The sequence below is a fragment of the Alternaria novae-zelandiae genome, assembly GCF_023758075.1.
Source record: "Alternaria novae-zelandiae strain BMP 2774 chromosome Unknown scaffold_6, whole genome shotgun sequence".
Lineage (NCBI taxonomy): Eukaryota > Fungi > Ascomycota > Dothideomycetes > Pleosporales > Pleosporaceae > Alternaria > Alternaria novae-zelandiae.
In genome coordinates this window covers 391,942-418,516 of record NW_026056966.1, presented here as the reverse complement: position 1 = coordinate 418,516, position 26,575 = coordinate 391,942, and the positions used below count along the sequence as shown (strand labels likewise).

General features: G+C 52.9%; 9 protein-coding genes across 9 annotated transcripts; 4 read left to right on the top strand and 5 right to left on the bottom strand.

The window, feature by feature from the left end:
• Positions 1-67: 67 nt before the first annotated feature.
• J4E88_003681 (uncharacterized protein) lies at positions 68-646 on the bottom strand (the record flags this gene model as incomplete). The annotated part of the gene is made up of 1 exon (XM_049397329.1): positions 68-646. One exon carries the CDS (start codon positions 644-646, stop codon positions 68-70), a length of 579 nt encoding a protein of 192 aa, XP_049256717.1.
• Positions 647-3,544: 2,898 nt separating this feature from the next.
• J4E88_003680 (uncharacterized protein) lies at positions 3,545-4,597 on the bottom strand (the record flags this gene model as incomplete). The annotated part of the gene is made up of 1 exon (XM_049397328.1): positions 3,545-4,597. One exon carries the CDS (start codon positions 4,595-4,597, stop codon positions 3,545-3,547), a length of 1,053 nt encoding a protein of 350 aa, XP_049256716.1.
• Positions 4,598-5,596: 999 nt separating this feature from the next.
• Positions 5,597-6,856, bottom strand: J4E88_003679 (uncharacterized protein; the record flags this gene model as incomplete). The annotated part of the gene is made up of 2 exons (XM_049397327.1): positions 5,597-6,565; positions 6,632-6,856. The coding sequence occupies 2 exons, from the start codon at positions 6,854-6,856 to the stop codon at positions 5,597-5,599; spliced, it is 1,194 nt and encodes a 397-aa protein (XP_049256715.1).
• Positions 6,857-8,103: 1,247 nt separating this feature from the next.
• On the bottom strand, positions 8,104-9,918 carry J4E88_003678 (uncharacterized protein; the record flags this gene model as incomplete). The annotated part of the gene is made up of 3 exons (XM_049397326.1): positions 8,104-8,366; positions 8,420-9,672; positions 9,737-9,918. 3 exons carry the CDS (start codon positions 9,916-9,918, stop codon positions 8,104-8,106), a joined length of 1,698 nt encoding a protein of 565 aa, XP_049256714.1.
• A 659-nt stretch (positions 9,919-10,577) lies between these two features.
• On the top strand, positions 10,578-13,381 carry J4E88_003677 (uncharacterized protein; the record flags this gene model as incomplete). Its single annotated transcript, XM_049397325.1, has 4 exons — positions 10,578-10,988; positions 11,040-11,700; positions 12,590-13,032; positions 13,082-13,381. The coding sequence occupies 4 exons, from the start codon at positions 10,578-10,580 to the stop codon at positions 13,379-13,381; spliced, it is 1,815 nt and encodes a 604-aa protein (XP_049256713.1).
• A 160-nt stretch (positions 13,382-13,541) lies between these two features.
• Positions 13,542-14,570, top strand: J4E88_003676 (uncharacterized protein; the record flags this gene model as incomplete). Its single annotated transcript, XM_049397324.1, has 3 exons — positions 13,542-13,546; positions 13,782-14,169; positions 14,220-14,570. 3 exons carry the CDS (start codon positions 13,542-13,544, stop codon positions 14,568-14,570), a joined length of 744 nt encoding a protein of 247 aa, XP_049256712.1.
• A 419-nt stretch (positions 14,571-14,989) lies between these two features.
• J4E88_003675 (uncharacterized protein) lies at positions 14,990-16,274 on the top strand (the record flags this gene model as incomplete). The annotated part of the gene is made up of 4 exons (XM_049397323.1): positions 14,990-14,998; positions 15,109-15,782; positions 15,838-15,889; positions 15,939-16,274. The coding sequence occupies 4 exons, from the start codon at positions 14,990-14,992 to the stop codon at positions 16,272-16,274; spliced, it is 1,071 nt and encodes a 356-aa protein (XP_049256711.1).
• Positions 16,275-16,449: 175 nt separating this feature from the next.
• On the top strand, positions 16,450-18,275 carry J4E88_003674 (uncharacterized protein; the record flags this gene model as incomplete). The annotated part of the gene is made up of 2 exons (XM_049397322.1): positions 16,450-16,454; positions 16,595-18,275. The coding sequence occupies 2 exons, from the start codon at positions 16,450-16,452 to the stop codon at positions 18,273-18,275; spliced, it is 1,686 nt and encodes a 561-aa protein (XP_049256710.1).
• A 1,920-nt stretch (positions 18,276-20,195) lies between these two features.
• Positions 20,196-21,557, bottom strand: J4E88_003673 (uncharacterized protein; the record flags this gene model as incomplete). Its single annotated transcript, XM_049397321.1, has 2 exons — positions 20,196-21,434; positions 21,489-21,557. 2 exons carry the CDS (start codon positions 21,555-21,557, stop codon positions 20,196-20,198), a joined length of 1,308 nt encoding a protein of 435 aa, XP_049256709.1.
• Between the last annotated feature and the right edge of the window lie 5,018 nt (positions 21,558-26,575).

Sequence of the window (26,575 nt, the reverse complement as noted above, 5' to 3'; positions counted from 1 at the left end):
TTCGCGAAGACTGCCTTAGCTACGCGCACATGCTGACCTTCTCTTTCCACCAACTCAGTAGAAAGTGTTAGCTCAAGTCTGAGTCATCTTCCTCGGCCTCGAAGTCCTCATCGTCATCCTCCTCCTCCTCTTCGAAATTCATGTCCTCATCGCTGTCCAGAAAATCGTCGTTGGACATTGTGAACGCACCATTCCTAGCCTCCGTCTCCTCGGCCTTCATCCTCTCCAGCTCAATCTCGTGCGCCTGTCTCATTCGCGCATGCTCGTGTTCCTGGCGGGCGACGCGTCGCGCCACGACGGCCATGATCGCGTCTTCACCGTAATCCGGGCCCAAGGTGCGCAGAATGTTGTTGATGTCTTGCTGTGTGATAGGATCGCCAGTAGGTTCGAAGAGGAGGCGCTTGCATGTTGGACATGTGTTACCGACTTCGAGCCAGGCGTCTAGGCATTGTTGACCGACGATGTGGCCGCAGGCGGCGATTCGTACAGCACGGTGAAGCTTGGACTCCGCGGGCTTACTCTTCGTAGGGTGAAGGGCAAGAGGATGGCGGCAGATGGTGCAATCTTGCGATGCGTGCGCGTGCGACTGTTGGACCTGCTCGAGACCCAGGCTGTTGAACATCTCTTTGCTTGCGAAGACTGTCATTTTGGATCTGAGAAAGCTGAAGTATTCGCGAGTGTGTTATAAGTCGCGGGGGGTTCAGTTCAGTTTCAAGGCGGGTGGTATGTGACAAGGTGAGAGTGAGAATTGTCGCTGGTCGCACTTTCTCGAAATGGAGCAATCGAAGTGAAGTAGTGCACGGTTGTCGCATCGATTATCTGTGATTGCTACCAAGGTAGAATGGTCTGAACAAGCGCGGGTGCGCTGGCTTGAGGATATATATCTCTTGGAATTACATTATGAGCTTGTCGCATTGGCCAGAACAGTGTGTATCGCCTGCCTACCATGGTTCAGGACAATTATTCAACATCACAGTAGGCGACCGGCATCTATCAACCAAAACATTGCGTGCAGCCCTCACAGAGAGAGATGGGTCTTAGTGGAGTCTACTTTGATATGCATGAATTTAGAATTCGTTGGATATCTTTAGGAGAGGCGTTAGCGTTTAGCAATACAGCTGGAAGGTAGTACTTACAAAGGTCTTTTGTCGTCATAGGCTGTGGATATCAACAGATAACTTAAAGAAGACTCACAAGTCTGCAAATGACTGTCGTCAAGCTTCCCTCCGAGATGCAGCGGGAACCTTGAGGTTGCGTCTTCGCACGGTTCATCAGTCCTGTGTCCACTGAGACAATAGCATACATGTGTGCCTCTTGAAACGCAATAATAACCCAAGCTCGCAGTTTGCGCGTCAACTGCAACGTGTTATGAAAGTGAAAGCGTTGACAAGTTCGAGGCCGTGACGTCGTGCCGTGAAAAGGGCTGACACGTCATACAAAGAAAAATATTGAACAGGTGCTCTGCCGTATACATTAGTATAAAAGTTGAAGCTTACACATTCCCCACAGCAATGTAGACTCCTAGGAGGTACGTGTTTAGGTTTTTCCTTGTACAAGGTGCTGAGCCATCTAGAAGATGGGAGGCTGGTCTCGGGAAGTTTGTTGAAACGCTAGCTGCTTTCTGGTTAGCGTCAAGGCACCCATCGGGCCCGGGTGTTCATCGACGGTACCAGCGACCGTGGAACACACGAAGGACAGATGTACTGAGCTTGCATACCTGGCCTGTACATAAGATAACACCGCCGCGTCCCGACTGCAAGTTCACATACCCTCAACGATATGGCTGATTTACACCGTTACCGCTCTACGCCAGAGGGGGCACTCGCATGGAGTAAAGAACCTCGAATGCTATTACTTCGGTCACTCTACGGACAATACCACAACCCTAAGGCCTCCCATTCCTCGAATATAGCAACCGAAAATGAACTGCACGACCTTTTCGACATCTGGAACAAGCGCCCGAAGGTAGAGCCACCCTACTCTTGTACAGAGCGTTCAGCAGTCGAAGCATGGAGACAGCAGGTCGAACGGCAGGTGAAGACACGTATATCCAGCTACCGCTGCACGGTATCAAACACACAAGACACTCTTCCCTGTTTGGAGCTTAGTGTTAGAGGCTATACCAGTACAGAACATCGGATGTTCCGGATCCCCGAGTTACTAGACGCCATACTTCATTTCGCTGGACCTGTGGCGCAAATCCGCGCGTTGCGCGTATCAAAGGGCTGGCACAGAAGCGCAATGGCCGTTATCAGCAGTTGCAATACCGCTGTCCCATTCCGGGCATCACCGCTTTGCATGCCGGCAGAGCACGGAAAGCTTATCGATGAAGACGTCATGGCACCTCTCCAGCCCAGTTCTGATGAGATGAAAAGATTTGAATTGGATTTCGAACGTGTCTACGAGAAGTGGGGCGGGAAAGGAAGCGGGGCTCTATACTTCCCCGCCAAGTGTGCTCAGAGGCGCGACCTCCCCGGTCCCTTGTCTGAGACCCTCAATCGTCTAGACAGTACCCAACCCAGCGATGCCTTTCCTTGGAATTACCGAGTACGTGTATCTCGTGAGACAGATATATACTGGTTGGACCTGAGCCAGTTCGAGGTGAACCCATACCTTGAAGCTCTCTTCGCGGAAGAACACCAGAGCAAGCATCGTCTCGGTAGATGGGAGATCTGCTTGAGGGCAGCGGCAAGCCCGCAAACACTTCTGCTCAACCCTCTCCTCTCGAACAAAGCCCTGCTGGATGCCCTTGGGTCTATGCACGTCACGTCACCACCCTGCCGAGCTTTAGGCATTTACCATGACGACTTTTGGAAAACGCATCCGAACGGCCGTAATACACTTCTGTTTAGGATCAGAAACGATCAAGGTGTACGCGTTTCTGAGCTTCTCGACGCACTGCAAAGATTCGCACCTGTTGTCCTGGAAGCTTGGTTCAGAAGTACTGAATGGCTTGTTGGTGAGATACCACAGGCGCACTGGATTGACGATATCTGGAGAGTACCTGGCGCACCCACGATTCGAATATATCTAGACAACGTGGATATGTCAGATGATGTCCACATGTTCAGTACAAGTGATTCGCTAGAAGAAGTTAACGCATGGTCGACGGCAAATCCATTGGTACTCGGCTTGTCAAGCCACATCACTCGCGCTGCTCTGATGAAATCAGAACCCTTGCGGAGATCAAGGGAGATGGAATGGATATCTGAAGATCTTATCGAACCAGCAGAAAGCACTACCGGTCGGCATCCCATCAACTGGGAGATTTGATGAAGTTGGTTGAGGCTGCATGGAAACTGACGAATACTGCAAGAGCGTGTTTCAGAGGCTCTTTCCCATGCAATACATCGCTTTTGGCAATGGGCCACGTGCGTCACGAGGTACATTCATTCCCTTAAGATCTGGTAGAATAATTATTAATTATTAATCGTCTTTACAAGTACACATGTTGCCGCAGAATCCAGGTGTGTTCCAAATATGCCGTAGAAAATGTTAGTAATTCTGTGGCGCCTTACCGTTTACAAAGGTTTGTTCAACCCACTCACACACCGTGACTTGCCCCCCGATCCATACGCATACTCTCTTCCACTACAGGGCCACTCTTGGTACTTTCGAGCAAGTAATTACCAGTCTTGCGCGATTCTTTCTCGGCCTTCTTGGCCGCCTTCCTCTCCTTGCGCGACGGAAATTCGCTTCCAGACCCTTTCAAGACGATACCAGGATGTACCGCTGCCAGCAACACCAGAGCCAGCACCATCGGTACAGCATCCAATCCCAACACATACCCCTCTGTGCCAACGAGAACGTTCGTCGCACCCTTGACTCCAGCCGAGAACTCGATCAACCGGAAGATGATACGCGTCGTGATGAGCACAAGGACAGCATACAGCGTATACGTCAGCAACTTCCAACGCACCGTACCTGCCCGTCGGTCACTCTCCGTATCCTCTCGACCTTGGCGCTCCACCCTCAGCATATCCAGATGAAACCTGATAATCAAGGCCAGAAACATAAGAATGAAGACCTGCTGCACACCCACACCAACCATATACACGTTCTTGCCGTACCCATTGGTCTTAGCACCAGCCTGCGGGTTCATCATCACTCCTCCCGCAGCCTGAACAATGAAACTAAAGATATCAAGCCCCACAAACCAACGTCCTATCTTGACCGCTTCGATACGCCATAGCTTCTTCCGCGGATGCAAGAAGTACACCAGCCGGCCCGCAGTCATATACACGAAAGCGTTGATCCACAGTGGCGCTAATAGGAAGAGCAGTGTAGACAAGATAACCAACGCTTCGTTCTGCTGGTTTCGAGTGCCGAGCGCGCGTAGGATGAAGGAGACAAACTCCCAGATTGCTCCTGTGATGAGTACCCAGCAGAAGCGCTTTCGATGGAGGACTGCGAGGCCGATGTGTGCGACTGTGAGGAGGCCGAAGAGGAGGGCGAAGACTATGGCGGCGGCGAGGGAGGGGTTGTATTGGTAGAGCGCGTTGCAGGCGTAGGGCGGGACGTGGCCGTTTGAGTCAGGGATGGCGGTGATGCATGCGGGTGTGGTTGGAGTGCTGGAGGGCGCTGTTGACGACGGCATCGTCGGTAGAGTTACTAGGTCGTCTTGTTACAGCGGGCTAGCATAGAAAAGGTCTGTTATGGGAAGTCGAAGCGAACGTGTTAGAAAGGTGACAAAAGCACCACGAACATCTTTATGTGGTCATGCTCCGCGCGTGACACCTAGTTCTTTTCGTCCACGCAGCATTAAACGGCCTGGTATAACGCTCCAAGCACCAGACTCCGCGGTAACTCGCGTTGGTGCCTAGATAGAACCCCTTCCAAGCAAAATGGCGTGCGGGTTCCTTTGGCAAACCCTCCGAGGAAATATTCGCATCCATTCCGACATGCCAAGCCACCCGCGGAGGGTTTCCATTCCCTCCGGTGAGCATATAAAAAGCTGAAGTAGGTGTTTGTGTTCCCCGAATCTGCCCTACCACAGCAGCAAGCCAGCGCTTGGCTCATGTAAGACCAATCATCTAGTACCGAACGTCTTAGCACCGATCATGGGTGTAAGCGGAATGCCTCCAAGCGTGTTGGAAGGAGAAGAAAAGGCTGTATAGATATGATAAGGAATAAGTATTATGAAATTACCGTCGTGGTGTGTGTAAATAGAATCGTGTCAGGGTATCATGCAAATCATCGCTTCAGAACGCCATGTCTCTTCCGTCTTTCGTCTTCCCATCGCTTTTGCCGTCGTATTCACGGGCATCATTCATCATCGCGCCCAGCGCGCCATCGAGTCAATGCTGAGACCTGCAGGTGTGCTGTGTGTTGTGCTTCTAGTAAGAACTGTTAGCTGTGTTCATGTCGTAGAAAATTGTTCGAGACTTACTTTGTGTCATCACTCGCTCCAAAAACAAGAAGTGCATCATGCATGCAAGTGCTCGAAGATCCAAGGCTTTCTGAAACTTTTGAGTACCCAAGAGCATGCCTGATTGGGTCGGTGGGGAACGCGACACCCCGTTCGCTGTCGAAAGGTATGATGGGGTTCATAAGAACGCCTCATGTATGTTTTCCTATCCTGCAGACCTCGAACTCTTCAGACGAGTCTGCCGATGAGCAAGCTGCCATCGCTTTCGCTCGCCCGCAACTCCGGGTTGCGATAAACCGTGTGAGCTGGCCTGGGCAGCACAGGGCCTTGACTATCGCAGCTATCTTGACTTGGGCTCCGCGGCTGTTCGGTCTCAGCATGTTGTATATGGATTGTCGGAACCTCTGGTACGTTGTGGTTCTTGGAGAAAGCTGAGCGATATTTCGACCGTGCCGTCATCTTGGGCTGAAAACCGTGTGACGGCATGTCGGGTCGCTCAAGGTTGCTGCATTCGATGAACTCGTCGTTACGGGAGGTTGAGCGGGAGCTCTTCGGGCGGCTGATGCCGGTTATCGAACGGCGGCGCCCTGAGTCATCGCCGGAGGTGAATTTGCGGGCGACGATATCGTCTAGGACAGATTTGAAGTCGTCGAGGAAGATGGTATCGGATGCACACTTGAAGACGAGAGCGAACCGCCAGTATGGATTGATTCCGCTACTTGCTGTGACTTTCGCAGCGCTGACAGCAACGTCAGTGAGTAGGAAGACAATGGAGAGTATCATGCATGCCAGCATGACACCAAACCTCCTGTTGATACCGACAAGAGTCCAGAGACTGAAGGCGTAGGTCTTCTTGATGGCGTGTATCAGCTTCCATGTCGTGAATATCCACCAAGGATCGCGGAGTAGAGCCTCCCACGGCCTCATGCGAGGGTTGATGTTGGAGCCGTTTGCAAGTTGGTTGAAGTAGGCAAAGTTTGACCACGCCTCTGCTATCCAGAAAGGTTGAACACAGATTAGCGATATGATGAAGAAACGAGATCCCCAGAGTGGCAGGAAGGGTCGGATCTTGAGCCACGAGACGACGTTGTGGAGGAAATATGATATGAAGAGTAGGGTTGCAGTCGCGCTGAGGTACCAGCCATATTTCGGATCGTCGACGAAGATGAAGGTACCATGCCAGATGGCAAGAACAAGCTGAGTGGGTTAGTAATTGGTATATACGATGAAGCAACTTGCTTGCAGAGCAACACCGAGACTCACCTCAAGTAGAATAAGCTTGTGAAGCCACATGCCAGAGCGGTAGTTGCAGAAGACGATCAAGATGAGGATAATCAGAGCGCCGACATTGTATCCTTGAGCCCATGCCTCGAGAAAACCGCCCTCGGTCGTCATGCTCTCTCTGTTTGGTGGCGAAGTACGCGTCGTAGCCGTTCCGGGGAATCGCTTCGCTACGGCCAGCATGTCCATGGTGCTGAGCGGTGCCATTGTTGTTTCTTGTCAATTCTGAGATCAGAGCGAAGCTGAGTCCGGAGCCATGTAAGGCTACTTCACTCACGTCGCGTATGAAGTGAGAGCGCGTCGACAAAGTGGGGCCGATCGTGGGCGAGAAGACGGGTGAGTGGCAGCAAGAGGCGTGAAAGAAACCCGGGGTATTGCTGCCTTACATAGAGTGGCAGAACCGGCTTTCGGGTAGACGTTATAGCAAAATGTAACGTTCATACAAACCTCTGCCGCCCTTCCAATGTGGCGGGACCGGCAACAAGGCAGTTGGGCTGGGTGGGCACAGCGAGGCTTTCAGGGCTGCTGGCCGCAGTAAGCCTCTCGCGCTGGCCACGGAAATACGGAACACATGATCGCATTGCCATCGCGACGGACATGCCGCGGCTCTAAATTCTGACAAACATATTGCGCACCAAGTCTAGGTTGCGCAGACGTCTTATTGCGCGACGGAGCAAATAGGCGGAGCCGGGTGTTGTTGGTGTGATGCGTTGTTGATCGGCGGTGATGTCAGGCGTGGCTGTGGTTGACAGGGCTGCCTTCTCATCTGCCTGAGACGAAAGCGAAAACCTTACGCTGACTCGACGCCAAGGTCTGTTGAGCCTCATTTCAAGTAGTACATAGTAGTACATTTGGGCGCGCATTCATAAGAGCTACTGCAATAGCGGTCAACTTGACTTCCACTACCTGAGGGCGAGCAGTCAGCGAACCTCGCGCGTAGTATCTGTGTTGGGCGAACTGCAAGGAGCAATCGGTGTAAGCACACTAACTGTGCGACGGAGGACGGCAATGAAGGGGCGATCAATACCGTGCCTGGCAACAATGTAAGCCATGGCAATGAGGGAAGATGTCATACTGTCGCAAAAGGAACAAAGAGGTTGTTCCAAGATCTCATATGCCCGGCATGATCTCATCCGACGATTCCACCAACCTGTCACGCCAACGAGGCTGCATCAAAAGTACAGCAAAGCAGAAAAAGCCATGAAACACGCATGCGGATGTCGAAAGTTTGTCTAAAAGTCGTTTCTATATCTATGATAACATTACGGAGGGTGACGTACGATCTATGACCCGATTGGCTGCAAGCGCCAGGGCGCAAACTAAGCCAGGGGCCGAGAACCCTTAGGCAGAGGAACAAAGAAACCGCCCAACCTCTCCAATCTCCCCATCCGCTTCTTCCAGGAAGCCTGGTATCTTCTTTGTGTTCGCGATCGTCAAGTCCAGGAAGCCCGGTTTTACCCAGTGTGCGTCTTTTCTTCTTTGCCCGCAACCGCTATGCGCGTCTTGCCCCACCGGAAATCGTCCATCCTCCACAGCGTGTAGAACTGCGTGCAGACGTTGACGTAGGCTGCGGACCAGGTATAGGCAACGCAGCCAATGACCGTCTGGACAACATCGATGAACGAATCGCACGATATGAGGGTGACCATTAAGTCGAAGACGCGTCGGTAGTACTCGAAAGCTACGATGTAAAATATGGTCCGATCGTCCAGGTCACCTGTTAACCTGATGTTAGCAAGTTTCAAGAATCACAGGCTGAGTGGTACGTACGGAAGAATCTCGAGATGAGAAGCGCTGGGTTCTGCACCCAATGCGTCAAGGAAGCCAAAGCAGAAGCTCTCTCCATCCAGCCTGTCGATTTGCGACTAAGGAGGAGGCTGTCGCTTGTGAGCGGCCCCAGCGTCCATCTACGGCGTTGACTGACAAAGACCGAAGGCGTAGTCGGTGCCGTAGTGTACGCCCGCGCACTGAGGTTCACACGCGTCCGGACGTGGGCGTAGTGTGCAATGACGAGACAGACGTGATCTCTGTCCTCGCTCATCATGGAACGGACGGTTCGAAACAGACCATCGGAAGCCTTGGGATAGTATCCAAATTTCCCCAGGATGAAGTCGCCCATTGTCTCCTCGCAGACTCGCAGTAGTTGACAGCAGCCAGGCAGGCACGTCACCTTTCCACTTGTGAGACTCTGGCGCAGGCGACGCCGGTGCTGGCCAACCATGTACTCGGCGTTCTGATAGAGATACGAAATTGTCCAACCTCCCAAAGCAATCGGGTCTGGTCGGATGTAGCCGGTTACTCCCACGATCTCTTCGCCTTCTCTTGCGGTCTGCATCAGGTTGTGAACGCATTTGGTGTCGAATCGGGTGTCTGCGTCTATTCCCATAGCGTAGTCCACTTTCAGGATGGATTGGGTCTCGAGGAAGCCTGAGAGCTCGGTGAAGAGCTTGGGCGAGATCATCTTCAAATCGGGGTTTGCCTTGCGCTGATTGAATTTGTTCAGGAACGTCCGGATGAGAATGATACCATCTCGTTTCCCGCGGTTTTCGTTCTTGATAACGCAGATGATCGGAAGCCCTCGAAATTCGCCCTTGATAATTTCAATGTCCATTGGGCCGTCGTCCCAGGCAGTGTAAGCCTCCTTCATGAACGTGCTAGTCGGACGCTCAACAATATCTTCTTTCAGATGGGCCGAAGTCGTCTTGGTCATGCCCTTGCAGCTCACGCGACCATCGCAAACTACGACAATAGCCTTCTTGTGATCGTCCAGCGACTGCTGCTCAGCCAGCGAAACCAGCGAATTCATCATCTCCTCATACGACTCGTTGTAGCAGCATAGCAGGTAGACCAAGCTCTCCGGTGTTGCGGGGATCGTGATCTTAGGCGGGTTCAATCGCTTTCGAATGAGGGCATGGATGACCATGGTGATCTCGATCATATCCACAACGGCTCGAAGAATAAGGTTCGGAAAGAGGACCCAGGAATACTTTGCCCAGTCTGCAAACATGTACATTATGAAAAGGCTGAGTAATTTTATTAGCAACTCGTGTCTTGCGCATTGGGGAGTGATGGCGTTGATCCACGTACTTGAATGGTATTAAGATGGCCCATACTACATATTTCTCAATCCTGAGACGATCCGTATTGACATCTGGAAGATGTTCGATAGCGCTGCTCAAAACCTTGGAGGAGAAAAAGCGCGATCGTTTCTTGAGATTGCCTGCGATCTGAGCGCCCGAGCTCGCTGTATTGAGGACATCCATCTTCATGGGGAAGATAGGAATTCCTGTGTCGTGATGTGTTTAACGGCGAGTGCTGCAGGAGCGAAAGATGCTATTCTAGTATTTTGTACAAACGCCATGTACCTTTTGGAATTCAGGGTCAATGTATCAGGGTACGAGCGTCAAACTAACCATCTCCACAATGGACGTTTGGATAATCTCTAGAACGTCGACTAGCGACGCAGTTTCAGGCGGTGTAACGCAGGGACGCCAGGGACGGTGACAAGGCTGATCACCGAGGTACCTCCAGGCGGCGTGACATCTTGTGCCTGCGTGCGTGGCTTTCCTAAAACACATTTTTGTGGCGATTTTTCATGCTGAACACGCATTAGTTCGGAGGTACACCGGTGAGTCCAAACATACGGACCGCTTCGGAGTACTTGGTAGTACCGAAGCTAAGACTTGGCGCGTAGCGAGACTCGCTGCTAGTGTATCAATACCGGATGAAATTTTGCCATCGCAATACGGTCATGTCTCAGTGGTATTGTGCGTTCAGTAGAGTATCAAGATAGGAGTAATTTAGCGAGTTCAAATATAACCTCGTCCCTAAACCATGTCGACTCTTGGACTTTCTCGATTACTGAGCTTGTTATTTCGTACATCACAATTCGTACAACCACGGATTATCACCGGATTACGACATTCCCATGGAGAAACACGATCAGAATGCCGTTGTTGCGATCATCGGAGTGGGATATGTTGGCGAACATCTTATGGAAGTCTTCTCTTCCGCTTACCAGGTTATCGGGTACGACGTCTCGGCTCCTCGAATAGAAAGACTGCGATTGAAGCACTCACGGAGAGACACCGTCAAATTCTCAACCGATGAGAGTGATTTGAAGGACGCGGCACACTTTCTCGTTTGCGTACCGACCACCCTGGGATTGAACGGCCAAGTAGACTCTTCACATGTCCGCAGCGCGATAGACATGCTGCAACGCTACGCAACCAGCAAATCGATAGTAGTCATAGAAAGTACCGTTGCCGTCGGCATGACAAGAGCTCTCCTTGGGCCGCTGGCCGGATCCCGCGGCATCCTTGCGGGGATGTCACCAGAGGTAGGATGACCTATTCGTCCGAAAGAACCAGGACTGGCTGACACCTACCAGAGGATCGACCCAGGCCGAATCGAGCCGCCACCTAGATCAATACCAAAGGTCGTCTCGGGGCTCGATGACATTGCCCCGGGTTCGCTGGATGCCATTGTACGATTGTATGAGACGGTGTTCGACACTGTCATCCCTGTCAGCAAACCCGAAGTCGCGGAAATGTCAAAATTGTACGAGAATTGCCAAAGGACGATAGCCATTGCGTACGCCAACGAGATGTCAGACGCTTGTCAGGGACTGGGGATCGACCCCTTCGAAGTGGCACGCACAGCCGCCAGCAAACCTTTTGGGTATCTGCCGATGTACCCGTCGTTGGGAATTGGGGGTCATTGCATCCCGGTTAACCCGATCTACTTCATGTCGACATGCAATCTTCCGCTCCTACAACAAGCGCACGAGAAGATGATGTCGCGGCCGTCGCGCATCGCCAGCCAGCTTCTCGCAACCATGATGGAAGAGTGCCACAAAAAACACGGTTCGACACACCGCCCTAGGCTTCTCGTCGTCGGAGTCGGTTTCAAGCCCGGGCAGTCGGACCTGTCACACTCGCCAGGCCTGCAGTTGCTGAATTACATGCGACAGTCTGGCGAGGTAGATCTCATGTTTTGTGATCCTCTGGTTAACCAGGAGGCGATACCCGAAGTATCAAGATTGGAAGAAGGTTCTTGGAAGCCCGACGTCTTGAGATCGTTTGACGCCATCGTCGTAGCGGCGAAACAACCTGGATTAGATTACACAGTTCTGGAAACCTTGGCAGATGTGCGGATTGAAGTCTGGAACCGATGATAGCTGACGCGGGCGTCAGAGGCCGACACATCTTCAGTCGCATTCGCAAAGTGGCTCTATTGGTTGTTTGGCTGGCCATGTTCTGTACATTACGGTTTTCGCCTACTTAATGGTAATACACGCCATCTTTCGTAATCGGCCCGAGGAAGTGATCGTCCGGTCTTCGCATCTGGTACCCAAGTCAAGACCGGCTAATTTTGTCTGCACAATTGGAGATCGGGCCTAACGGGCGTTTATTTACTCTATACCGGCGCTTTGGGGCATTGGCCCCTGAGGTTCGGATGTGAGCGGTGAGCTGTTGCACTACCACCGATGGAAACTCAAACACGCGGCGAACAGACGTGAGGGAACCTTGTGCAACCGGCTTACGGCCTTGCTATGATCGGAACGGATGTAGAAAAGCTGGACAGCGCCGCATCAGTCATACAGATATCCAATTCATCATGAATAGTGCATTGGGGGCTTACCATCCATTCTACTACACTCCATTGGGAAATGTATGCCCGGTGATAAATCCACTCGTCAACGTTGAGACTATCAACTATGGAAGATGTGGGCCAGGAGTTCAGCAACCTGAGTGTAGCCGTTGCTGCTCGAAAGACGTGAGTAGTTGAGATCTTGGTGCATCAACTGCCGTCTTACTCATCATTTCAAACAGGGCATTCGCATGACGCATCCAAACTTTGCTGGTCAACATGCGTGTCTTTGGGACTATGGGTTAGCTTGTGATGGCACCCAATGGCCCCCAGGATTCAATACATCAGATACGCCTCGGCCCAAGCTGGGGGATGTTCCCTACGGAACGAAGATCTTCAATTGCAAAGTGGAAAATACGCTTGCCCTCACGTACGATGATGGTCCCCGGGAGTGGACAGCGGATTTGCTGGACATCCTGAAGGCCAACGGCGTCAAAGCGACGTTCTATATCAGAACAATCAACCTGTACTGGGAGCTGATAGCCCACAAGTTCGACGAGAGGTCTGCGCTTATTAGAAGAATATACAAGGAAGGACACCAGATTGCGGGGCATACCTGGGGCCACAAGGACTTGGACAAGATGACTCCGCATCAACGCAGAGACGAACAGATAAAAGCAGAGATTGTCCTCAACGACATCCTAGGCTTTTTCCCGACCTACATGCGCCCGCCCTTCAACATCTGCGGCCCTGAATGCCAGGCCGAAATGGGAGAGCTCGGCTACCATGTGGTGAGTTTGCAGAGAACAGTGTGAAGGACCAAACTGACTTTGTCGACAGACTGCAGCCGACCTTGATGGACGAGACTGGGCAGGTAATTATACCTACACGGAAGAGAACTTCATGGAGAAGATCAAGGGCAAGAACCGTAACGGGGTTCGGGCCTGGTTGGGCCTGGCGCACGACACCCACGAAGGTACCGTGCATAGATACACACAGTTCATGATTGACAACGCACGGGCGCATGGATACAAGCTGGTGAGAGTAGGGGAATGCCTGGATGACCCGGAGGAGAACTGGTATCGGGACCCTTTGACGGGTGACAGGCCTGTTGAGATGCCTCCAAGAGAGATGCCGTGATGTAGCCTTACAATTAGACTTTGGAAACAAGCAATGATCTGAACCAGGAGTCTGCATGTCAGCAATGCGGGGATGAAAGTCAGGACCGAAAGTTACATGTAATCCATCCATGGATGGGCGGCCTTGATTAGTGATTATGCCCAGGTGGTTCGGGAACACGATGACGTCCTCGTCGCGTGCGGAAGATTGTCCGTGCCTCCGCCCGCGTAAACAGCTGTACCAGCAAGCCATCATCCTCATATATCAGCAACCATGTCTCGCACCGCCATACCACGTGCCGCACTACGTCTTAGCTCGAGAAGCCCGTTATGCACATCTTCGAGGTCAATTGAGGCGCCGGGCCGCAGTCTGTAAGCTTCAATCGCTGCTTTGCGCAAACTTCCCCGCTCACACCACCCAGGTCTATATTGCGCCCAGCACCACAATGCTCGTCACACGACATCCGGAGCTTCTCCATAAGCACACAACTACAAAAGAAGGCCGGTAAAGCGAACAAAGCCCATGCGCGAACCGACTCCGCACCTCCCGTCAGCAACCCGGGCCCATTGACACCTACCGACGAAGCCTACGATGTCTCAGGCCTGGAAGCACAGATCCTCAAGGCTCTGGAGAAGCTTACGCATGACCTCAGCCAATTGCGCAGTGGAGGAAAGACGAACCCTGAAATCGTGGAGAACTTGAAAGTGCAACTGGGCACGGCAGGAAACAAGGAGACCGTGAGACTGGGTGATATCGCGCAGGTTGTGCCCAGAGGGAGAATGTTCAATGTCATCTGCGGGGAAGACACGGTATGTCAAGCTGCTACTACAACAGCACCAAGTCTTCTAACACTTCACAGCACGTCAAGCACGTTACCTCCGCCATCGCCGCCTCACCGCACTCACTCACACCTCTTACACCCGAACCCTCCAACCCACTCACGATCCAAGTCCCGCTCCCTCCGCCAACAGGAGAATCGCGTCGCGCAGCCGTCGAGTCGGCCGTCAAAGCTTCTGAGCGAGCAGACAAGCTGATACAGCAAGGGCGTCAGGAACACAACAAGAAGCTGAGGAAATTCGAGCTGAATCGCGATGTGCTACCGGATGACCTGCAAAAGGCGAAGAAGAAGATGGAGGAGGTGGTCAAGAAGGGACACGAGGAGGTTAAGCGCATCAGCGATGGCGCGAAGAGGGTGCTTGAGAGTCAGTAAATAGCATGGAATGGCATACTGCATTATCGGGAAAGTACAAAAGTACCACATCATCGTATGCAAGGGTTCTAGTGCACTGTGCATGCCATTGGGAGGTGTTGCGCCTGGACAGGTTTGTATGAACTCTGCCTCAAGTCTGCCTCAGCAGTTTGGCATGTGATCACACAACTTCCCAGGAAAACAGTGGCCAATCGAGCCATCACGTACTATCTCATACACATGGCACAAGGTCTCAATTGGACGATGTAGTAGCCGGCATCAACACGAGCAATGCGAGCGGCTCAGCCTCCACAACAGTGCTTGGCGCGACACCCGCGCATCATCTGGTGACCACCAAAACCACCACATATAGGGAATGGTTAGCCAGATTCACGGGCCAGGCTCCATATCTAGGAGAATGAAGATCGCGAGGAAGAGCTATGGCGACTGTCAGAGAGTCAGAGGACAATGGTACAATCAGGCTTGGCGGAGCGGACAGTACGAAGGTATGTGTGCTGATACCGACAGCCTCTCGCTGGACAGATGTTGACATGATCAGGGCACTACAATCAATACAACGTCCATAACCCCGGCCGAAGGTGTTGTGATTACTCGCCTGCCTATGGAAGACGACCTCGAACTACCACCTAGCACCGAGGCGAAGTCGATCTTCCACATCTACGAGAAGCATAAGTGTCATAAAAGCATTACGCCAGTCCTCGATCCTACTCTGGAACGGAGATCTGGCTCAACGATCAAAGAACAGAAGGCTACACGCAAGGAGAAGAAAGAGCGTCGAGACGCTGGACTACCTAGTGTAGAACCAGACGATAATGCTTTCTTCCTTCACCGACCATACCTCGCCTTCCACGTACCGCCTCGCGTCCTCTACACAGGCAACAGTAGACACACCGCGCAGCTAGCTATCTTGATACACGAAGGCTGCTTTTGGAAAGAGTATAAACTGCAACTCCTCTCATCCACCGCCGGCATACTCGACCCTCGCGGCGTGGTACCATGGCGCCACAACGGCGGCGACAAGAAAGCACTGAAAGGCAATCACCACAAGCTCAAAGGGTACAAAGTGCGGACGTGGAGGGTCTGGGGTGAGACGGGCAAGGAATACGTTCGTTCCGTGAAAGACATCCGCAAGACGGGCGAAGGGCAGGATCCCGATGTGATCACGACGACGAATGGCAAGTTAGAAGAACCTGCGACGGCCGACGAAGTGGTGTATCTGCGATGGAAGAATCCTCTCTCACGTCACACGAGATGCTATCACTTCCAGTATGTCGGCATTGACTTCTTCTGGAAAGGAACGGGTACACTCCGAGAATCTCGTACGTGTGGTGTCGTGTTGCGTTTCAACCATCTGAAGCTAACCGCTAGCTACCTGTCACTGAAGAGAAGAAAGAGGGGCAAGCTGAGGTATGCTTGGGGGTATACACGTCGTCTGTTGCAAGTAGAAAGAGTGGTACTTTGGAGTTCTTCGATACTGTTATCTTGCGTCTCATCAATGAAAACGCGCCGGAGATGCTACTTCGAAATGAGGAAGGGGCGGAAGAAGAAGAGGCGGAAAGTACGAGGATCTTGCGGATGGAGAGAAGTAGGATCTATCAGGTGTTTGTAGCTACTGCTATGTGTATGATCAAGAGTGAGAAGGAAAAGAGACATACATTGCTGGATTTGCTGGTGAATGTTGCTGAAGGTGGTGCGGGTGGCTAGTTATGGATGGTTGGCTTCTCTTGAACATATGCTCTAGTTTGGATGTACCATCAGGTGTCAGTTATGAGATCATGACAGTGCATTCATTCAACTTGAGTAGGAAGTTCATCGGTGGTTTGGTGGAGCCTCGGCCGCATGTCACTTATCGATAAGACTCGCGCTAAACCTGGAGGTCATGACGTGGGATATGGGCATTTCTTAGAACTCGGCGACGCCACTTTCCTCCAACACCCCATCCCCTTTCACCGACTCTCCTGTATGCCCGCATTTGCGTTTCCGAGACAGTATACCTGCGCACGCTGTTTGCGCACGAATCGAAGATCCAATGTCTTCGTTCCATCCCGACCCGCGCCGGCAGGGCCTCTGAGGCGATACGGGCAGACGGCAACACAGCGCAAAGATGAGGATGACGGCAAACAGGAGCAGGAGGACGCCGGAAACAATGGCGATGGATCAGGCGCCGAGGCCGAACAGGAGGAAGGCGCATTCACGCGACGCATGCGAGAAATGAGTGAAGACGCGCTGGAATCGGGAGGACATGGCGCCGTCAAAGCTGTGGAAGAGGCAGGCTTCAGTGCAGACCTCAAGGCACAGCTCGAACAGCGAATCGCATCTGCAAACCTCAAGTCGTCCGAAGCAGAGCTGCCCGCCTTCGCCTCCCGCCACACGCGCGAGCTTGCCACAACAGAAGCCTGGACCGGCACCGAGTCCATCCACGATGCGAGCCTACGCATGCTGAACGACGCCCATAAGCCGCTACGATTGGGGCGACCAGCCAAGATGCCAGGCGTTCCTATACCCCAGTCCATCGATACCGGACATGCTCGGAGCAAGGAGGGGCGGGGCGTGAGATTGGCCAACGCACGCGACAGGAGCACCGTCTACGCTTCCATCAATGAAGACGAGAGTATAGAGGCTTTCGACCGAGAGAAGCGGTTGCAGGACCTCAAAGACCGCTTCGAGCCAGGTGCGCGCACCATCGTCCCTGGCTCTATCCAAGGGATTGCATCTCTTGCGAATAAGAGGATTGAAGATGCCATCGCCCGTGGCCAGTTCAAGAACATCCCGCGCGGAAAGAAGGCCAACATCGAAAGAGACTACAACGCATCGAGCCCCTTCATCGACACGACCGAATACTTCATGAACAAGATTATACAAAAGCAAGAGATTGTACCGCCGTGGATCGAGAAGCAGCAAGAGCTCACTTCGGCTGCAAGCAAGTTCAGAACTCGACTACGGGCGGACTGGAAGAGGCATGCTGCGCGCTTGATAGCCAGCAAAGGCGGATCGCTACTCGACCAAATCAAGACAGCTGAGGCATTCGCAAAGGCAGAGCTGATTGCCAACCCTCTGAGAAGGAAACAACAAGAGACGCTCACCACTGTTGACGATGACGGGCACATGTCACAGATCACTTTGTCAGGCGGGCTGAAGGTAGACTCAGAAGGTGAAGGATCGAATGCGGAGCCAGTAGTCACAGAAGAAGTTGTAGCAAAAAAGGTTACATTTGATGCTTCCCCAGAAGCTGTAGCGCAGGACCCAGCAGCAGCTACCGTAACAGAAACAACCACGGAAACCATGGAAGTACCTGTTCAAGCTCCCGAACCAACAGTGGCACCAGCGCCGTATCCCTTCCGTGACCCAGACTGGGAGCGTATCGAAAGCGGTTACTGGAAAGTCGCTATCAAGGACCTCAACGACAAGGCGCGCAGCTACAACCTCCTCGCACCCGAGCTAGCTAAACGACCCTACTACAATCTGCAGCGCGAGCTGAACTCCTGCTTCGCCGACGTCGCGCCCCAGCTCGCCGGGGCCATCCTCGAACGCGCACGCAAACCGCCCAAGAAAGCAGATAGTTGGCAGAGCTCCGGCCAGAAGAGCGTGCTCGACAACATCATTGGAGGGCCAGTCCGCGTGCGAGATGAGCGCCGCGAGAAGCAGTATGGGTTCCGCCAGTTTTGGAAAGACCTCTGGGCCGACAAGTCCAGCAACCCTTATTGAGCCAGTCACCACCAAGCCCGATCCTCGCATCCTCATCCCGCGGACTCCGAACCCTCTCGTCACCGTGTCCTTTCGAAACCCACTCGCCCACCGTTGTATGTAGCTACCGCGCCCTTGCTGCACGACATCGAGAGAGAGGAACATGATCGACACGCACATACGCTTTCGCCTATCCCTGGCTGTAATCCTTCGTAGCGACCTCGAGGTCAGTGATCAGCAACACGAATTCCAGGTTTTCAAGTTCTTGTTCAGGCTTGTCATGGGCATATGCACGTGTTTTCGAATGGGGACGGATCTACATCCTTTGACCCGGAATGAGCGGTGCCCCCCGCTACCGACGCCCTGGGTCGATAACGCAGGCGTGAGGCGTCGGGAGTGCCGTGACGGGCAGGGGGGTTGGATGAAGTACTACAGCCGTACACCACACCACAACAAACACCAACAAGACGCATCCGTGGGGTTTCGCGACTTACCCAATGTCCCAATCTGTCGTCAGCTGCATGAGTCCGCGGAGCTCGGCGAGTCCGCCCTACGTGGGAGAGAAAGTGAGGCGTTTGTTGTTGCTTTCGAACCTGTTTACCGGGAACCACGTTTCTCGGATTCGGATACGCTTAATACGCGACTTTCATGCGTGAATCTCGATGGTCGCGTTTAGCCAACTATTGGTCCTCTGATATACGCAAGGGAGACGGTGCTTAGTTGAGCTGGACCGGGTTCAGCTCCTCGGCTCGGATGCATTGTTACTCAACCGGGCAGTACCTGCATATGGTTTCTCGGGTCGCTCAAGCGGCAGTTCTAGGCGGGACTTCCTTGCGTTTTCCTACTCTATAGCCAAGCGTTGTAGAGCTTACACGAACCCGACAGCCTGTTAGCGTGTAGACATACGCCGAGGCAGAGAGCAAGTTATGTTGTTTATCGGTGTGCATGTCGCTTTCTCAGCACCTCGCGTGTATGTATGTGTATGTGTGGATGACGGATGACAGATGACAGCGGAGTACACCGCTGCGTTGTAGTTGTCATGTCTTGGCGGCTCCAGATACTTGGAGTAGGTCGCCGATATCCGGGTCTCTCTCTTCCAATTACTACGCTTTTAACATAGTGGTCGCAACTTCTCACTGGTTGCTTCATTTTATTCAGCAATATCAACAATACACGTGCGGGTATGCTTGGGTCACCGGTGTCGGGACTTGGCGGGTTACTCTCGATACGAGTTTGTACAGTTGAAGCTCGCGAGTAATTTGCATTGGTGCTTTCTACTCGCCAGGCGTGAGATGCTGTAAGCTGACGTCGGTTGTGATGCTTGAACACTATCAAGTTGCCGATATGCAGCGCGGCATCCCCTTGGAAGATCAAAGCAAAGAGGACGTCAGACCAGTATTGTTATTTGCTTCTTCCGTGTGGGGTAGTGGAGTAGCCGCCCCTGTCCTATAGCACCATCATGATAGCGTATATGCACATCATTCACATCTCAGAAGAACACATGAACGATACGCAAAAGCAACATCACTTTGCAGTCCCCAGGAAGAATGACTGTCGAGTCATTCCGCAGCACAATTGGTGGAACAACCCATCCCTTTCAGAAAAGAAGTAACATTGTCGATCCCACCCCCATTACCATCCCCACACACACCTCCATCGAGCCAACTAACAACATACGTCTAACCATATCGCGTAATCCTACTTTCCATCGTATCCAAAAGCAGTAACGAATGTGTCCATTTCCTTCTTTCGCAAGTTCCCAAAGCGGAACGAGCATACTACCAAGCTATACCGCTTCCGGCGACGACCGCAATGCCTGTGTCTGATGAGACGTGACAAGACCTGCTTTCCTTGTGGTACATCGGTACCGAACTGAACAACCACGTACCCGCCCACACCTGTGTGGCAGCTGTCACAGCGGATGCGGTCTAGCCCGTCAGCTTAGCCACGCACGGTAGCGGTGCTGGATGCCACACCCACGCTGACGGCACTGTCACTGCGCGTTCTGGAGTGGTGATTCGAGCCGGTGGACGAGTGCCTCTTCTCCTTGCGGACCGTGGTGCGCTGGCGTACGGTATTGCTGACCTTCCGTTCGGTTCCGGTCACGACCCGCGCGTTGGGTAAGGCTGCATCCACGTCGACGTCGTTTGCGTTGGAGCGAGGGCTTTCCTTCTTCGATACGCTCTGCGTGTTTGCTGTGTGGTTGCTGCTCTTGCCAATGCACGTCTTGTTGGTAGCGCCGCTGGCCGTCGTCTTGCCTGCACCGTCGTATGGCTGGCAGAAGCAAATCCGCAGTATGTGCCCGGCAAGCGGTCCGAGGACCCCTACTTCGCGCCGAGCTGTGGGTTGACGGGGGTGTACTCGTTTCTTTCTAGGTCTGGCTGTAGCCTCACCTGCGCAGCTTCGGGGCATGCTAACGTATGCGGTTGCTGCGGCTCTACGGTTCGCAGCCTTTCGCTTGCGAAGGACCCTTCCTTTTCCAGACGAGGTGCAACTTGCGATGATGGCCGTGATCAATCGGGCTCTGTGGAACCTCGCCTCATATTTGAGGTCCTCGGCGAATGATCGAGCTGATCTGCGAGGTTTGTAGCGCGGGCGTACATTCAGCTTCTCGTACGAATGACGCGGTCTGGAGCAAGGCGCAAGACTTTCGGTTTGCGCTATGCCGTCACAGCCTTGAACTAACGGTGCAGGCAAGATGAACGAGTCTATGGAGCCAACTGTAGAGTCGATCTGCGACTGCTCAGGGCGTTTGTAGTTGTGATGGAAACGTAGGTGCATAGGGAGCGGAACCGAGGATGTGGGTGGTGTGGTCATTGGCCTCAAAGAGGGCCTTGGGGGTGGCAGGCATGTCGTTGTCGGGAACGCACGATAGGTTGCAGGTGTGGTTTTGTTATCGTAGTACGATGTGGTTGCAGTGGGTGAGCCGCTGAAGTCCGAAGCGCTCGTAGTGCCTGGCGTCGAACTACCCTCTGGCTGGATAAGATTGCCGGACGGCGAGAAGAATGAAATCTTCGGTGTGTCGTAGTTGGCGCGAACGATGCCCGATGCTGCAGCTATTGGTAGTAAAGACGTCAATGCGGATGAGGTGATTGAGCGACGCGTAGGTTCTGCCTCAGCAACTTGATCCGGCTCCGGAGGTGACTCAGAGAGTGAAGCTTGCCGTTCTAGCTCGGCCATCTGCGGAGTGAACCATACTGGCGCGATAGGTGTGGGCGAACGCGAGGGACGCACTGAATGAGGGAAGTCGTGCTGAAGGTCGACATCGACACCAACTACTGTTCCCGAGTAGGAAGTGGACATGGTACTACAGAAGCTCGCATTGTGACTAGCCTCAGTCGCGTGGTCATGCTCTGTGAGTGAATGGTTGTTCTTACCTGCACCATAAAATGTGTGTCCAGCTGAGATAGTGTTGTTGGCCTCGTTTGACAGCGTTGGTACTCTAGCGCTACCGCCATCGTGCGCCCCATCGCGTGCTTCCGGGTACACAAGACGCACAGAAGAGGACCGTTCACGCGGGCGGACTGTAGCCGACGGTGGTAATAGCTTTGACACGGCTCCAAATGCCGTTTGCGACTCGAGCGTATACGGGTCGACGTCAGAATTGGGGACTATCGCATGAGCTGAGAAACTAGGATCAGCCATGGATGACTGCCCGTTTCTGGCCTGATTCTCTGAAGCTAACGCTTTAGTCGCGCTTAGGGCCTGGGATGCAGTAGGGAAACGATATGGCGTGTCAAATGTGTCATCGCCCAGTTGAGACATGTCAGATGCCTGCAATTGACTTTGTAGGCTATCCTCGCTCGCACCCGGCCGATCGCTATGGTTCTCAACGAGCGACATCTGCGTCGAGGACGACCTAGACCGGGTTCTCGAGGCAGCTCGAACATTGTGTATAACGCCACGAAAGAAGCTTTTGACATTGCTGGTATTAGCGTCGGAGTCGGCCTTGCCATTCCGATGGGTAATAGATTGCGATGGCTTAAGACTGGGAAACGCGGATGGGATTGCGGCATCATCAGCCCGGAACGAGTTGCTGTAATCCTTGCACAAGGGCACATCGTGTGTATTGCTTGGTGCTTTCAACAGATGCCCTCGCTGCACATCTTCTGTGATGCGCTGGAGAACATGTTCTTCTGGTGTGTATGAGATTCTGTGTGACGAGCGCGTCGGCGAGGCATTTTCCACCACACGGAGTGAAGGGAAGCGGCCCACGCTGAGGAGGGAGCCATGTGAGTTTAGCGTCGAGTAAGAACCTTGCTCCACAATAGTGGCTAGAGGCGCGCCATTGGAGCGATTTGCGAGCCGAACGGCAAGATTGTAGGGAACGCCTCGAGCTCTGGCCTGCTGCTGATATTCCATGGCGTGCTGCATATCTCCGGTCCCGGTAATATCGTGGCAGGCATAATCATCGTGATCTTGTGCGATGTAATGCCGATCGCGCCCTTGGCCTTGCGTTTGCGGTTGCATTTGCGACGAGCTCGTATCTAGGAAAGCTCTGTAATAGGCGAACGGATCCGGCTGCATGGCATGGGTCGATCGGAAGGACGGAGTGGCGTGGGTCTCGTTCAACGGATCTGATGGAGCTGGACCACATATTGGTTCCTGGCCGTTGCTGCGGTCTAGTAGACTGGCGTCGCGGGGCTGTGCTGTAGGCATGATTCTCATGTCCTGTCATCGATATTGTCAAAGATGAGATCCGATCGATGCTAGATCATAATGTGCATGAGTGTGGGACCCTGCTGATAGCAGAGCAACTTTGTTTGTGCGCCGCAGGGCATCCTGGGAAGTAGCAGGCCTTCCGCAGCGCCCTTTCCGAGATTGTATTGTTTAGGCAGGAGCAGCCATGACCTGCTCCTGTGCAACCGCCCTGTCGTATCTCGTGGCGGCTCATTCACCACTCGGAGGGCATGACCACGGCCATGGTATTCGCCGACTAAAGTCTCCCGAATCGTATGACCATTGCAGTCCGCCTAGGATACAGCTCCAGTGTTTTCTGTCCTAGCGAAGGGAACATGTTCGACGCGGCTGTGTGCGGAGGGCCATCCAATCAAAATGCTCTGTACTCGCAGCCCCTAAGCCCCACGACCCTTCCTGGAATTGGCGATGATGCGCAAAAGCAAAACTGTTGCTGTGCTTCTTCGACCTCAACGTCGGACCCTCCCGTACGCAAGTACATCGCTTCAACTTGCTCGTGGCGGTTGCTCCTGCATGCAGACCCTATGCCCCAGCCTGCCTATCTTTGGCTAGCGCCGCTGTGAGATCATGACCCTTATTCATGGACAAAGTGCTCATCCAAAATTGATTGCACAAGCAGGTGATTAGCGAAGGATTCGAAGATCACCTACGCATGCCGCAAATGGCTCCATCAAGAATGCTGGTTTTGCATAGCTTCCATAGCCTCTGTTCACAGGCTGCACAATCAGAGTCTAATGATCGGCAAAACAAGCCGGGTCCGTACAATCAGGCCGGCGACGGGATCAAGTGGGTCGTGCCGCTTACATTGTATACAATGCGTTGGGAGACGAAACGGTGCACTAATCCAGGTTCGCCGATACGGAAAGCAGGCTGGCTAGTTTGACGCAGTCTCCACACAAGCGACGTACTTAAGGCTGGGGTAGCGATGAGTTGGCCAGGTTCACCATGGACCTTGTAACCTATCACGGTCGTGACAATTATAGAGCTCTGTTCCGAGCACATGTGGCTTGTCGTACGTCTTCTTCTCCATGTACCTTCATCCATCGTTGACAAAGTCCCAGGATAGCCTGGCAAGATTGAACTGCAGAAGCAACTTCCAGCTCACACCATCCACGAGCTCTCAGAGCTACTGCAGCAGCAGATTGGATACGGAAAAGCCGCCGTTTATCCATCACCGATGTAACGGAAGGTAACAAGCGATATGTCACCTATGCGATCCATTCGGTCGGTGCGAGTGCGCTGAGAATACTGAAAATAGACACGGGATGTGTCTCGTTGTCGTCAACCTATGAGCCAGCATGATGACGGTAAGCAAGGGGTAACTTTTCCAGGTAGCTGACCGGTACTGACCTTCGGCAAGTTCAATTCGCGGTGGTCGCCAGCCGTGCGCTCGCTGTAGACTCGTTTGGCTCGGGCTTAGCCGGGCTAGAGGAGGCTGCACGACGCGGCAAAGCCTTCCATTGCTTCCAGAAGCTGTACGATTTGGTACATGTTCGATGAACAAGATCCGCCCAGCAGCGAAATGCGCATTTTTCTCAGTCTAGACACACGGTTGTGAGACTGCTCACACCTGTCCGGTCAATTGTGCTGAGTCAACTTCCATGCTTCAGTGGTGAGTGTTATCGAGCCCTGGAAAACGCCCTTAAGCCAGGCTTACTGATCACATTGAATTTCTGTCCGTTGCCCTGCACTTGACGGCGATCCTTACCTCCAGTAGCTGAGGGCGGACACAATAAGTATCACGCTGGGCCGTTGTTGACAGCTTGATGGCCTTCGGGCATCTTGAGAATTCAAGTAACTTGAATGTCTAGCCTAGGGTGTGATTTGTCGACCTGTAGAATGGAGTGGATTATTGATCTCACGTAGAGACATGACTCAGTTCGGGCCGTGCTTTCTTGCACCCACGCTCTCCAAGTGTGATGCTCTTCTTCGAGCGCCTTTGGTCCGCAGGAGCTGGGCGTGACGAGCCGAGCTCCATTCACTCCGCCCAATGCGCCACGCTCGTGAGCCATGTAGTCGTGCTCCGCGCTTGGGTGGCATTGGCTGGTCAGAAAGTCTTCGAAGCAGCCATCTCCCTGCCGACCGTGGATGCTTGTCGTATTCCTGTCTGACCAGCGCTCAAGTCCGTCGACCTGATTCTCGGGATTGCATCAGGTCCTCGACTCACCGGCCCGATGATCGCAGTGCGGATGTTGTTTTGTCGTCAGGCTAAGCTACACTATCGCTGATTTAGCTAGCGCCAACAGGAGGGTATAATGATGTGGAGAGATCTACAGGTCATTATGAATCGCTGCACGCCCATGGATCTGAAGCTATGTCCTCGCAGCAAATCAGAACAGCGGTTTTCGACGCATCTACCTGCCGTTGCTGCACGGGAGGATACGCGAGACCCATGTGATCCACCCTGTCCACGTCAATAGATCGGCGCTGGCCAGGCATAACACCTAAGATTCGCTAGCTGCATGTGAAGCCACCTCGAGAGCATGGCGCCGGGGCCAGGCGAGTAAGGGTGGGAAATGGATATTTCTCGAATCAGATCTCCATTATCTCATAATGTGGCGTATGCGCCGTGTCACAGCGGAAGGAAAGAGGACGGGACGGACCTTGATTGTCACATGACAGCGACTCCATAAGATCTTCCTGCACGGCTGTCGACCCCAGATATAAGACAAAGAGACCTGACTTTCTGTTTCCCATATCTAATTTCACCTGAGCTGCTCTTTTCGTACCATTGGCGTGATGAACGATCCTATTAGGGAACGTCGCCATACCATGACCCAGCCGCCTCTTTCCCAGAGCGCCAGCAAGAGCGAGCTTTTTAATCGACTTAAACTCAGTGAGAGTACACACAGACTGCTTCTCGTAAGTATTCGCCTGACAATAGAAGGCCGTCCGCTAACCCACACGCCCTCCGTAGGCCGAAGCTGTGGCTGCCAGAAACGCATTGAGCTCAAACCGCTACAATTTGACCGAGCAATCGAGGGCAGACCCCTCTGTAGCAGAACCATATAGATGGGACGAGTTGTCGGAAACGTCGAAACATCTGCATATTTTGATGATCGTACGCGATGCTTGCGCGGAAACAAGACCGTATTATGACATCGGTCGTTACATGCTTCATGTCAACGAAGAGAACTGGGTCGCGAGATGGTACCTCTGGCATAGCTTCCGTTACAGGTAGGTCGACTAAGGTTGTCGTGCAGCTGGGCTCGACACTGATCTTTGCAGAGACAACCGACCGAGGGAGCGAGTTCCTAATAACAACGGTACGTATATTTTTGAGTCGATGAATAGATGTTCTGTTCGGTATCTGGTGCAGGTTAACTAACGGATAGTAGGAAACAAACCATACTATGATCCCGCACGCGACCATTACAACGGACGACAGCCCTAGCTTTCAACACCAGGAACACGTATACTTGCGACGGCATCTGTTTTTGTAGATGTTGTAGGTGTCGCGTAGGTTCGGTCCATGTTGGATGATGTAGGTGTTGCGGTTTCGGTCTACTCAGAGGATCTGTTTGCTCTTCGAGTGTGTTTCATCCAACCGTGCCCTTCGTTTTCTGGTTTTAATACTTGGTTAAGACTTTTCCTTTCGAGTTTCGATGTTTCGGTATTGCTGG